This window comes from Piliocolobus tephrosceles, chromosome 21, assembly GCF_002776525.5.
Source record: "Piliocolobus tephrosceles isolate RC106 chromosome 21, ASM277652v3, whole genome shotgun sequence".
Lineage (NCBI taxonomy): Eukaryota > Metazoa > Chordata > Mammalia > Primates > Cercopithecidae > Piliocolobus > Piliocolobus tephrosceles.
In genome coordinates, this window is record NC_045454.1 from 30,606,952 (window position 1) to 30,618,964 (window position 12,013).

Consider the following 12,013-nt stretch of genomic DNA (forward strand, 5'->3'; position numbering starts at 1 on the left):
CTACTCACAGGTAGGGTGGTGACTCTTGGGAAAGAATTCAACATGCCCGTGGGCCTGTGACTTACTTTTTTTTTTTTTTGAGACGGAGTCTCGCTCCGTCACCCAGGCTGGAGTGCAGTGGCCGGATCTCAGCTCACTGCAAGCTCCGCCTCCCAGGTTCACGCCATTCTCCTGCCTCAGCCTCCCGAGTAGCTGGGACTACAGGCGCCGTCCACCTCGCCCGGCTAGTTTTTTGTATTTTTTAGTAGCATGGGGTTTCACCGTGTTAGCCAGGATGGTCTCGATCTCCTGACCTCGTGATCCACCCGTCTCGGCCTCCCAAAGTGCTCAGATTACAGGCTTGAGCCACCGCGCCCGGCCTAGACTGTACCCATTCTTGTACCAGCCACAATATTAGAATGTCAACTGTTCGAATCATGTTCAAATCAGGCAAATTCTAAGCTGTAATCAATCTGGCCCTTTCTGTACCTTCCTTACATTTTCTGTATGTCGCTTTGCTTTTTCCACCATGTGGCTATGCTGCAGTATCTCTGAGCCTACTCTGGATCCATGAGGTATCTGATTTGCAAATCATGTTTTTGCTCAATTTAAATCTGTTAAATTTAATTTCTCTAAAGTTTTTGTTTTTCTTGCTTTTCTTTTACAAGTTTTGAAATTATTTCTATGATGAAAACTAAATAACGTTCTTGGGCTTTGACTTTCTTTCTTTCTTTTTTTTTTTTTTGAGACGGAGTCTCACTCTGTCGCCCAGGCTGGAGTGCTGTGGCCGGATCTCAGCTCACTGCAAGCTCCGCCTCCCGGGTTCACGCCATTCTCCTGCCTCAGCCTCCCGAGTAGCTGGGACTATAGGCGCCCGCCAACACGCCCGGCTAATTTTTTTTGTATTTTAGTAGAGACAGGGTTTCACCGTGTTAGCCAGGATGGTCTCGATCTCCTGACCTTGTGATCCGCCCGTCTCAGCCTCCCAAAGTGCTGGGGGGCTTTGACTTTCTAAGCTCATCTCTCAGCTATTCTTTCAAATTATTCTATGTCTGTTCAAAATGCTCCTGCAATTTTTTGAGACAGTGTCTCACTCTTTTATCCTGGCTAGAGTGTGGTAGGTGGTGTAACCAATTATCGCTCATTGCAGCCTTAATTGTCTTGGTTCACACAGTCCTCCTGGTTCAGCAACCTGAGTACCTGCAACTACACGTATGCAACATCATGCCTGGCTAATTTTTTAAAATTGTTTTCATAGACACAGGATCTTACTATGTTGCCCAGGCTGTACTTGAACTCCTGAATCCAAGTGATTCTTTCAACTCAGCCTCCCAAAGTGCTAGGATTACAACTGTGAGGCACCTTGTGCTTCTGCAATTTCTTGACAGGATTATTCCCAATAATAAACAGTACTACATGGGAACAAATCTAAAAAAAAAAAAAAAAAAAAAGTCCATCTTCTATTGTAAAAGTATAATTATCCTGTATTTCATGGGTCTGCAGAAGCCAATAGTTTGATTTATGGAGGAGCACAGATCAACAAATTCAGTTTATTCTGAGTTTCAGCCCAGCCACTTAGTAAGTGTGGATCTTTGGACAAGTTTCTTGATGCAAAACAGTTGTATAAACCACATATGCAAAAAAGGCAGAATAATAGTGATTGCAAAATTTGTAGCAATTTTTCTTTTTTTCTTTTTTCTTTATTTTTTTTGAGATGGAGTCTCATTCTGTCGCCTAGGCTGGAGTGCAGTGGCATGATCTTGGCTCACTGCAACCTCTGCCTCCTGGGTTGGAGCAATTCTCCTGTCTCAGCTTCCTGAGTAGCAGAGATTACAGGTGTGCACCACCATATCCAGCAAATTTTTGTATTTTTTGCAGAGACGGGATTTTGCCATTTTCGCCAGGCTGGTCTTGAACTCCTGACCTCAGGTGATCCACCCACCTCGGCCTCCTGGAGTGGGGGGATTACAGTCGGGAGCCACAGTGCCTGGCCATGGCAATTTTTCATCCCTGCTATATCCATGCCCATTGCCAGGTGCTTTTACAGCTGCTCCCATTGAGATACAGAATCTGTTTTACAAAGCCTAAATCTGGCTGACCTTGTTTGCTCAGAGCAGTAGAAACCCGTGAACTGACAGTGTGCTAGTTTGGGGAAGGGCTGGAATGGTCTTGAATACTACTGTTTTATTTTTAAAGTTTGGCCAATGCCAGGATCAGTGCCTCAGGCCTGTAATCCTAGTATGTTGGAAGGCTGAAGCGGGCTGATCACCTGAGATCAGGAGTTCAAGACCAGCGTTGCCAGCATGGTGAAGCCCTGTCTCTAATAAGTATATAAAATTAGCTGAGTGTGGTGGCAGGTGCCTGTAATCCAAGCTACTCAGGAGGCTGAGGCAGGAGAATCACTTGAGCCTGGGAGGCGGAGGTTGTAGCGAGCCGAGACTGTTCAAATGCACTCCAGTCTGGGCAAGATAGACTCCGTATCAAAAAAAGAAAAAAAAGAAAAAAAAATTAAAATTCACATGTGGCTCACATTTTATTTCAGAGGATTGTCTTTTTTTTTTTTTTTTTTTTAAACTTAGGCTGCCTCCTTAAAGAACTGACGCCAGGAGGGTCATTGTCATGCGCGTCCATGTGAAGAGACCACCAAACTGGCCTTGTGTGAGCAACATGGCTGTTTATTTCACCTGGGTGCAGGCCGGCTGAGTCTGAAAAGAGAGTCAGCAAAAGGAGATAAGGGTGGGGCCGTTTTATAGGATTTGGGTAGGTAAAGGAAAATTACAGTCAAAGTGGGGTTGTTCTCTGGCAGGCAGGAGTGGGGGGGGGTCACAGGATGCTCAGCGGGGGAGCTTTTTGAGCCAGGATGAGCCAAGAAAATGAATTTCACAAGATAATATCATTGCTTAAGGCAAGGACCGACCATTTTCACTTCTTTTGTGGGAGGATGTCATCAGTTAAGGCGAGGCAGGGTATTTGCACTTCTTTTTTTTTTTTTTTTTTTTTTTTTGAGGCAGAGTCTTGCTCTGTCGCCCGGACTGGAGTGCAGTGGCTGGATCTCAGCTCACCGCAAGCTCCGCCTCCCCGGTTTATGCCATTCTCCTGCCTCAGCCTCCCGAATAGCTGAGACTACAGGCGCCCACCACCTCGCCCGGCTAGTTTTTTGTATTTTTAGTAGAGACGGGGTTTCACAGTGTTAGCCGGGATGGTCTCGATCTCCTGACCTCGTGATCCGCCCGTCTCGGCCTCCCAAAGTGCTGGGATTACAGGCTTGAGCCACCGCGCCCAGCCGGTATTTGTACTTCTTTTGTGATTCTTCAGTTACTTCAGGCCATCTGGGCTTATATATGCAAGTCACAGGGGATGCGATGGCTTGGCTTGGGCTCAGAGGCCTGACATTCATAAAAGCCGAAATTTAATAATTGTTATTCTATTCTTTTCCTTTGTGAATAGCCATATAGTACATTATTTATAAATGTATATGACCTTATACACAAAGCTAATGGCAAATCCCCTCTGGGGTGGGCCTGGCTCATCTCATGGAGGAAGCCCTGCCTGAAAAGGCTGCAGACTGGGCTGTCACTCTTTCTTCATTGAACCCGGTATCTGAGCTTGTCTTCCGTCACTCCGGGCCTGAATGGGCGGGGCCTTAAACGACATCCAATCAGGGATGCTTGCTAAGAATCGTCCAATCAGACCCCAGCTGAAGCGGACAGGGCGGCTTCTGGGATTTGGCGCCGCTGCCTTTGTGTTTGGTAGCAGCGGGAGCTCCTGCTCTCCCTGGCCTCCTGACCTACTGGTATTGGGAGATCCACAGCTAAGAAGCCAGGACTCCCTGGAAGCCTAGAAATGGTGAGAGCGCCGGGTCCGACATCCCGAAAGAGGGGAAGGGCTGGTTGGAAGTGGTGGGAAGTGGCCGTGGCGGGACTCAGGCCAGGACTCAGGCCGCCCCGCAGTCAGCCCCTCTGCGCCGGGCATTCTCCTAGCCCCGCTCTGTCTCAGTCCCCTTCAGCCATAAGATGGCGGTGCGCTGACAGCCGGGCTTCCCGGCCGTCCTTTCTCTTCCCTGCGCAGTGACTGTGCCCTGGCCTGGAGCCCTCTCCGGGCAGCTCTGCATCGCAGCGCCGCGTCTCTGCCAGATTGTTCAGGGACCACGGGAGTTCCTAAGTCCCCTTTTCTTCTTTTAAAAATTTATGGGAGTCACCGCAAAAATATTAAAGAATTTAATTAGAGTTGTTCAAAAATTATAGAGCACCCCTATGGGTTGTAGTTTGTGGTCCATTAGAGGGGCTTGAACAAAAGACTTATAAGGTGCATCATGAAAAAACCCAAATTCAGTAATCAGGCACAGTGACATAGTTTCCTAATTTCCACCTTGAGCGTACAAATTTCCTGGTTTGTAATCAGAGCTTAATTGGCTGTTCATATTTGGTTAAGACTGAATTTCGTTTCCTCTAATGTAGTAATTAAAAAAATAAATAAATAAATGCATTTGAGTTAGATCTTGTTTTACAGTAGGAATCCAGAGAGTAGATTTCCACGTCAGCCTAATTCCATGTCACTTGACTATTTTCTTTTTGAGACGGAGTTTCACTCTTTTGCCCAGACTGGAGTGCAGTGGCGCACGATTTCGGCTCACTGCAACTTCCGCCTTCCTGATTCAAACTATTCTCCTGCTTCAGCCTCCCGAGTGGCTGGGATTACAGGCTCCCGCCATCATGCCCGACTAATTTTTCTATTTTTAGTAGAGATGGGGTTTCACCATGCTGGCTAGGGTGGTCTCGAACTCCTGACCTCGTGATCTGCCCACCTTGGCCTCCCAAAGTGCTGGGATTACAGGCGTGAGCCACCTGTCTCACCTGACTGATTATTCCCTGCATAGTTTTTCTTTTCTTTTCCTTTTTTTTTTTTTTTGTTTGAGACGGAGTTTCATTATTGTTGCCCAGGCTGAAGTGCAGTTGTGTGATCTCCGCACACTGCAACCTCCGCCTCCCAGGTTGAAGCAATTCCCTTGCTTCAGCCTCCCGAATAGCTGGGATTACAGGTGCCGCCACCACGCCCAGCTAATTTTTTTGTATTTTTAGTAAGAGAGGGAGTTTCACTGTGTTGGCCAGGATGGTTTCGAACTCATGACCTCGCGATCCGCCTGCCTCCGCCAAAAGTGCTACGAGTACAGGCGTGAGCCACTGCATCTGGCTATGCCTTGCATTTTTTACATTTTTTTCAAGCAGGGTCTCAAATGTACCCCCAGTCCTCCTTTTCTCCTGCCTAACTGTGGCTTAAAGTAAAATACCGAATTTCCAGCTCCTTGTGACAAGTCCAAATGCTAACTTTTCCTCCCCAGTTCAGATTATTAACTTATTTTATTTTTTTTTGAAATGGAGTTTCGCTCTGTCACCCAGGCTGGAGTGCAGTGGCATGATCTCGGCTCAAGCGATTCTCCTGCCTCAGCCTCCCCAGTAGCTGGGATTACAGGTGCATGCCACCATGCCCGGCTATTTTTTGTAGAGTTGGGGTTTCACCATGTTGGGCAGGCTGGTCTTGAATTCCTGACCTCAGGTGATCCACCCGCCTCGGCCTCCCAAAGTGCTGGGACAAAGTGCTGGGATTGCAGGTGTGAGCCACCGGGCCCGGCCACTATTTGTTTTATAGTGTGCTTTTTGTTTTATTTCTTTTTGTTTTTTTTTGTGTGTGTGTGTGTGTGTGTCTCCTTCTGTTGCCCAGGCTGGAGTGCTGTGGCTCACCACAACCTCTGCCTCCAGGCTCAAGTGATTTTCCTGCTTCAGCCTCCCAGGTAGCTGGGATTACAAGCGTACACCACCATGCTTGGCTACTTTTTGTATTTTTAGTGGAGATGAGGGTTCGCCATTTTGGCCAGGCTGGTATCAAACACCTGACTTCAGGTGATCTGCCCGCCTTGGCCTCCCAAAGTGCTGGGGTTGCAGCTGTGAGCCACTGGGCCCAGCCTGGTGTACATTCTTGATAATATATTTTAGTTAATCATTTTTTTTGACAGTGCATTTGTTGGAACATTAAAAGAGATTCGTTTTCTGTTTTTAAGTATTTTCCTTTAGAAGAAAGCAAAGAATAATCCCCTGACAATGCATTGTAAATAAATCTTTGTGTGTCTTTATCTTCCCTAGGTACGGAGATCTTACGAAAACGTTTTGGGGTCAGTTTTTTTTTTTTTTTTTTTTGGAAACTTTATGGGGTTTTGTGTCTGCAGCAACCATTTAGTGTTTTTCTGTTCCTGGGTTTTAGTACTCTCTATGTACTTGGTATCTCTACCAAGATACCCACTATGTCTATGTCTGCTACAGTGTCTAGGTAGTATCAGCTCCTGGGTCGTTTTCTCCCGTAGGACAACTTGAGGTATGGAGCATATCCTCTCCAGGGAGGAGGTGGATGCCCTGGGACTGAGAGGCATCTCCTGGCATACTCTTCCTTTGAAAGCTAACATTTAGACATTGAGATTGTCTTCACCCAACCCAGCTTCCATTTCTTGGAGACACATAGCTGGTCACCCAATCAGCTGATGTTATTGAGAGCAAAACAAATAATTTCTGCCACCTGGATTCTCTAAGATTAGTGAAAAAAAATAGTATCCCCAAAGACAGGAAAAAAACCTGACTCCAGTAAGAAAGTGCAAGAACTTGTGGCATAGTGCAGTGTTTCCTGAGAGAGGGTTGTAGAGTTTCATAGATTCATTTCTTTTTGCAAGGTAAATTTCTGACAGTGAATATTTTTGTTCTGTAGCCTGTGATCTTGATTTCTGATTTTAACGCTAAATATTACAAGATGAAACTTGGTACCTCTTAGGAGTGTTCCCATATGACTGACTGTCTTTTTTTTTTTTTTTTGAGACAGAGTCTCGCTCTGTCACCCAGGCTGGAGTGCTGTGGCAGGATCTCAGCTCACTGCAAGCTCCGCCTCCCGGGTTCACGCCATTCTCCTGACTCAGCCTCCTGGGTAGCTGGGACTACAGGCGCCGCCACCTCGCCCGGCTAGTTTTTTGTATTTTAGTAGAGACGGGGTTTCATCGTGTTAGCCAGGATGGTCTCGATCTCCCAACCTTGTGATCCGCCCATCTCGGCCTCCCAAAGTGCTGGGATTACAGGCTTGAGCCACCGCGCCCGGCCATAATTTTCTTTTTTCTTTTTTTGAGACGGGGTCTCGCTTTGTCACCTAGGCTGGAGTGCAGTGGCGCAATCTTGGCTCACTGCTGCAAGCCCCGCCTCCCAGGTTCACACCGTTCTCCTGCCTCAACCTCCCGAGTAACTGGGAATACAGGCGCCTGCCACCTCGCCCGGCCAATTTTTTGTATTTTTAGTAGAGACGGGGTTTCACCCTGTTAGCCAGGATGGTCTTGATCTGCTGACCTCATGATCCGCCCGCCTTGGCCTCCCAAAGTGCTGGGATTACAGGCATGAGCTGCCATGCCTGGCCTACTACATAATTTTTAATGCAAATAATAAAATAATACATTTATTGTCTGAAAGGAATAGATACTTTGGATTTTCTTGTTGAGGTATGAAATGTAAGCACCTTAAAATTTTTTCCCCTGATATGAACATTGTGTTTCAGTAATTTTGCTGGATGTTTCAAACACTTAGTTTTAAAAACTAAGTAAACAACTGACATAAAAATTGAAGCTTGAGGCCAGTTACTCCAAGCTAAGGCTAATATTGAGCCCGCAAAAGGAGGTTATTAAAGGCCTAGTTAGTTCTTCCTGGGGAGCCTCCCCTGCAGATTTCCCAGCCTGCTCACCTCGGCCATGGAAAAAAGCTTTTCTTGCGAGAGAAGCTACAGAGCCCTGAAAAGCTGGGGACCCTCAGACAGACGCAGTTAAGATTAAGATGGAATGGGGCTGAAATGATCTCACTGAAGATAAAGTTATTCTTGCTTTGAGGCAGTTTCTAGACTTTGAGAAATAAAGTCAGATTTTTGTAAATTTAAATTCTAAAGGAGTATTGTAGCAGGTGGAAGTACCAACTATAATATCTTTAATGATTGCAAAGGATAGGCAGACAAGGGCTTTCTTTCATAGGAAGGAGCAAATAATATTAGAAAGAAGGTGGGAGGGGAATGGCAAATAGAGGGTAAAAAATCAGATTCTGGATCAGAGAATATTTTACCATGAAGTCAGCATGTTCTTAGTAGGGACATGAAATGGGGTTTATGTTGCCTCAGACTGAGAATAGCTCAAAGTTCATGAGCTGTTGGAAGACGATAAGTGAAGTTTGGATAACAAGTATTCTATTTTGACCACTGAATACAAATTCAGCTGATTTTTCTATGAGAAAAAGATTTGCAGAGTCTCTGTCTGGCTGTGATAGGTAAGCACAAAAAGGATAGAGAATTTTATTAATTACAGTACTTTACCAGGATTATCTTTATGCTTCATCTTTCTTCCATTTGCCGTTTCCTGGGTTGTATTTTTTATTATAAACTGGTCGGCATAACTAAAGTGTTTTACTGAGGTCTGAATAGCTGTATCAAATATCTGAACTTGAGGGAGATTATGGAAGTCCCCAATTTTTAAACAAGAGCTCAGAAACATAGATGGGGATGGCATGATTGCTCATGCTTATAATCCCAGCACTTTGGGAGGCTGAGACAAGCAGATCCCTTGAGGTCAGGAGTTCAACACCAGCCTAGCCAACATGGTGAAACCCTGTCTCTACTAAAAATACAAAAAATTACCTGGGCGTGGTGGTGTGTGGCTGTAATCCCAGCTACTCAGGAGGCTGAGGCAGGAGAATCACTTGAACCCTGGATGCAGAGTTTGCAGTGAGCCGAGATCACACCACTGCACTCCAGCCTGGGTTACAGAGCGAGAGTCTGACTCAAAAAAAAAAAGAAAAAGAAATATAGGTGGGCCCATGGAGTTTGTGATTGGCATCTGCTGTAAGGACAATATTGTGGGACAGAGCCCTGAATCAAGGTCTGTGCTGACTCTGGGTGGTTTCAGAACTCAAATGTTAGACAGTGAGTGAGTTGGTGTTGAAGAATTGTTTGGTGTTAACAAACAATCTGGTGCCAGAAAAAATATCACGGAGGCCTGGCCTGGATTAAAACTCTGGGTGTGTGGGAAGGAGAGGCTCTGCTGTCCTGCACATAGGCTGTGACACTGCTCATTGTTCTGTTTCCAGATCTCCTCTTAGGGTGAGAGAGGACTGAAAACTTGGAGAACAGGAACTCTGGCGGGCGCAGTGGCTCACACCTGTAATCCCAGCACTTTGGGAGCCTGAAGTGGGCAGATCATGAGGTCAGGAGAGGAGACCACAGTGAAACCCCGTCTCTACTAAAAATACAAAAAATTAGCCAGGCGCGGTGGCAGGTGCTTGTAGTTACAGCTACTCAGGAGGCTGAGGCAGGAGAGTGGCATGAACCTGGGAGGCAGAGCTTGCAGTGAGCTGAGATTGCACCACTGCCCTCCAGCCTGGACAACAGAGCAAAAAAAAAAAAAAAGAATATGAGCTCTGATGATCTCATTTTTCCACAGCTGCCACCACAGGATTCCCACCCACTCACAATCATGCCCACTAGACACTGCACACCACTCCCAGGACTAGACACCACCCTCAAAAACTTAACCATGGCATTTTTGATCCTAGTGTTTTTTGCCAAAATCCCATAAAATTGTCTACAAACCTTTTGGCATATCCCTACCCCAGACACTGAATCTGTAGCAGCAACCTGTTTTCTCCACCCATTTGGGGTTCTGGGCCACCTGTTCATAATCTCACCTGCTGTGTGGACCCAGAAATAAGTAGCACAAGCCAGACCTGCCTACATTGCACTCTTCCCCACCCATTGAGTTTCTTTCTTTTAACTATTATTTCTGTTTTAGGGGTACAGGTGCAGGTTTACTATATAGGTAAAGTTGTGTCATGGAACTTCAATGTAAATTATTTTGTCACAGAGGTACTAAGCATAACACCAAACTTTTTTTTTTTTTTTTAATCTTTGCTCTCTCACCCTCCACCCTCAAGTAGGCTTCAGTGTCTGTTGTTTTCCCGTTTGTGTCCATGTGTTCTTATTATTTAGCTCTTACTTAGAAATGAAAACATTCAGCTGGGCACAGTGGCTCCCGCTTGTAATCCCAGCACTTTGGAAGGCTGAGGCGAGTGGATCACGAGGTCAGGAGTTTGAGAACAGCCTGACCAACATGGTGAAACCCCGTCTCTACTAAAAATACACAAATTAGCTGGGCGTGGTGGCACATGCCTGTAATCCCAACTCAGGAGGCTGAGGCAGGAGAATCACTTGAACCCGGGAGGCAGAGGTTGTGATAAGCCGAGATCAAGCCACTGCACTCCAGCCCGGATGACAGAGCTAGACTCTGTCTCAAGAAAAAAAGAAAAAGAACATGTGTTTGCTTTTCTCTTTCAGCATTAGTTTTCTAAGGATAATGGACTACAGTTCCATCCGTGTTGCTGCAAAAAACGATCTTGTTCTTTTTTATAGCCATACAGTATTCCATGATATTTATATACTATATTTTTCTTTTTATATAAATATTCTATTTTATTTTCTTCTTGTTTTATTATTGAGATGGAGTTTCGCTCTTGTTGCCCAGGCTGGAGTGCAATGGCGCAATCTCTGCTCACTGCAGCCTCTGCCTCCCGGGTTCAAGTGATTCTCTTGCCTCAGTCTCCTGAGTAGCTGGCCTTACAGGCATGCACCACTATGCCCAGCTAATTTTGTACTTTTAATAGAGATGGAATTTCTCTCTGTTGGCTAGGCTGGTCTCAAATTCCTGACCTTAGGTGACCTGCCCTCCTTGGCCTCCCAAAGTGCTAGGATTACAGGCATGAGCCACCACGTCCGGCCTTCTCATTTTATTTTAAGGGGAGGCAGGGTCTTACTCTGTCATGTAGGCCGGAGGGTAATGGCGCGATCTTGGCTTACTTCAGCCTCAACATCTTGGGTCTAAGCAATCCTACCTCAGTCCCTTATCTAGCTGGGACTACAGGTGCACACCACCACACCCAGCTGATTTTCCTTTAGTATACTTTGTAGAAATGGGGTTTCTCCATGTTGCCTTTGCTGTTCACCAACTCTTGAACTCAGGCAGTCTTGAGCCTCTTAAATTGCTTGGCCTCTTAAATTGCTGTGATTACAGGCATGAGCCGCTGCCCTTCTCTGTATTATATTTTCTTTATCCAGTTTACGATTGATAGGATTCAGGTTGATTTCATGTCTTTGCTACTGTGAATAGTTCTGCAGTGATCATGAGTGTACATGTGTTTTTATGGCAGAATAACTTATATCTTTTGAGGCATGCATGGAATTATGAGGTTGCTGGGTCAAATGCTACTTCTGTTTTTAGTTCTCTGAGGAATCACCAAACTGCTTTTCACAATGGTTGAACTAATTTACACTCCCACCACCTTGCCAGGATCTTTTTTTTTTTTTTTTTTTTTTTTTGAGACAGAGTCTCGCTCTGTTGCCCAGGCTGGAGTGCAGTGGCACAATCTCGCAATCTCAGCTCATTGCAACCTCCACATCCTGCTTCCCAGGTTCAAGCGATTCTCATGTCTCAGCCTCCTGAATAGCTGGGATTATAGGCATTTGCCACCATGCATGGCTAATATTTTCTATTTTTAGTGGAGATGGGGTTTTACCATGTTGACCAGGCTGGTCTCAAACTCCTGGCCTCAAGTGATCCACCCACCTCAGCCTCCCAAAATGCTAGGATTACAGGCAAAAGCCACCGCACCCAGCCCTGCATCTGTAATTTTTTGATGTTTTAATATTAGCCATTCTGGTTTGTGTGAGATGGTATCTCATTATGTATTTTCTTTGCATTTCTCTAATGATTAATGATGAGTATTTTTTTTATATGCTTGTTAGCCACCTGTATACCTTCTTTTGAAAGGCATCTGTTCATCTTCTTGGCTTCCTTTTTAATAAGGTTGTTTTTTTTTTCCTTGTAAATTTGTTTAAGTATTTTATGGATTGCGGATATTAGATATTTGTCAGCAGCATAGTTTGCAAATACATTATTCTATTCTGTAGGTTGTTTACTCTGTTG

General features: G+C 45.4%; 1 protein-coding gene across 1 annotated transcript in view; it reads left to right on the top strand.

The window, feature by feature from the left end:
• Positions 1-3,610: 3,610 nt before the first annotated feature.
• The window catches only part of LOC116418561 (putative zinc finger protein 56), a 30,571-nt gene continuing 22,168 nt past the window's right edge, over positions 3,611-12,013 (top strand). The window contains exon 1 of the mRNA XM_031934718.1: positions 3,611-3,772. Within this exon, the coding sequence (XP_031790578.1) occupies positions 3,611-3,772 (162 nt within the window). The remainder of the gene's footprint in view (positions 3,773-12,013) is intronic.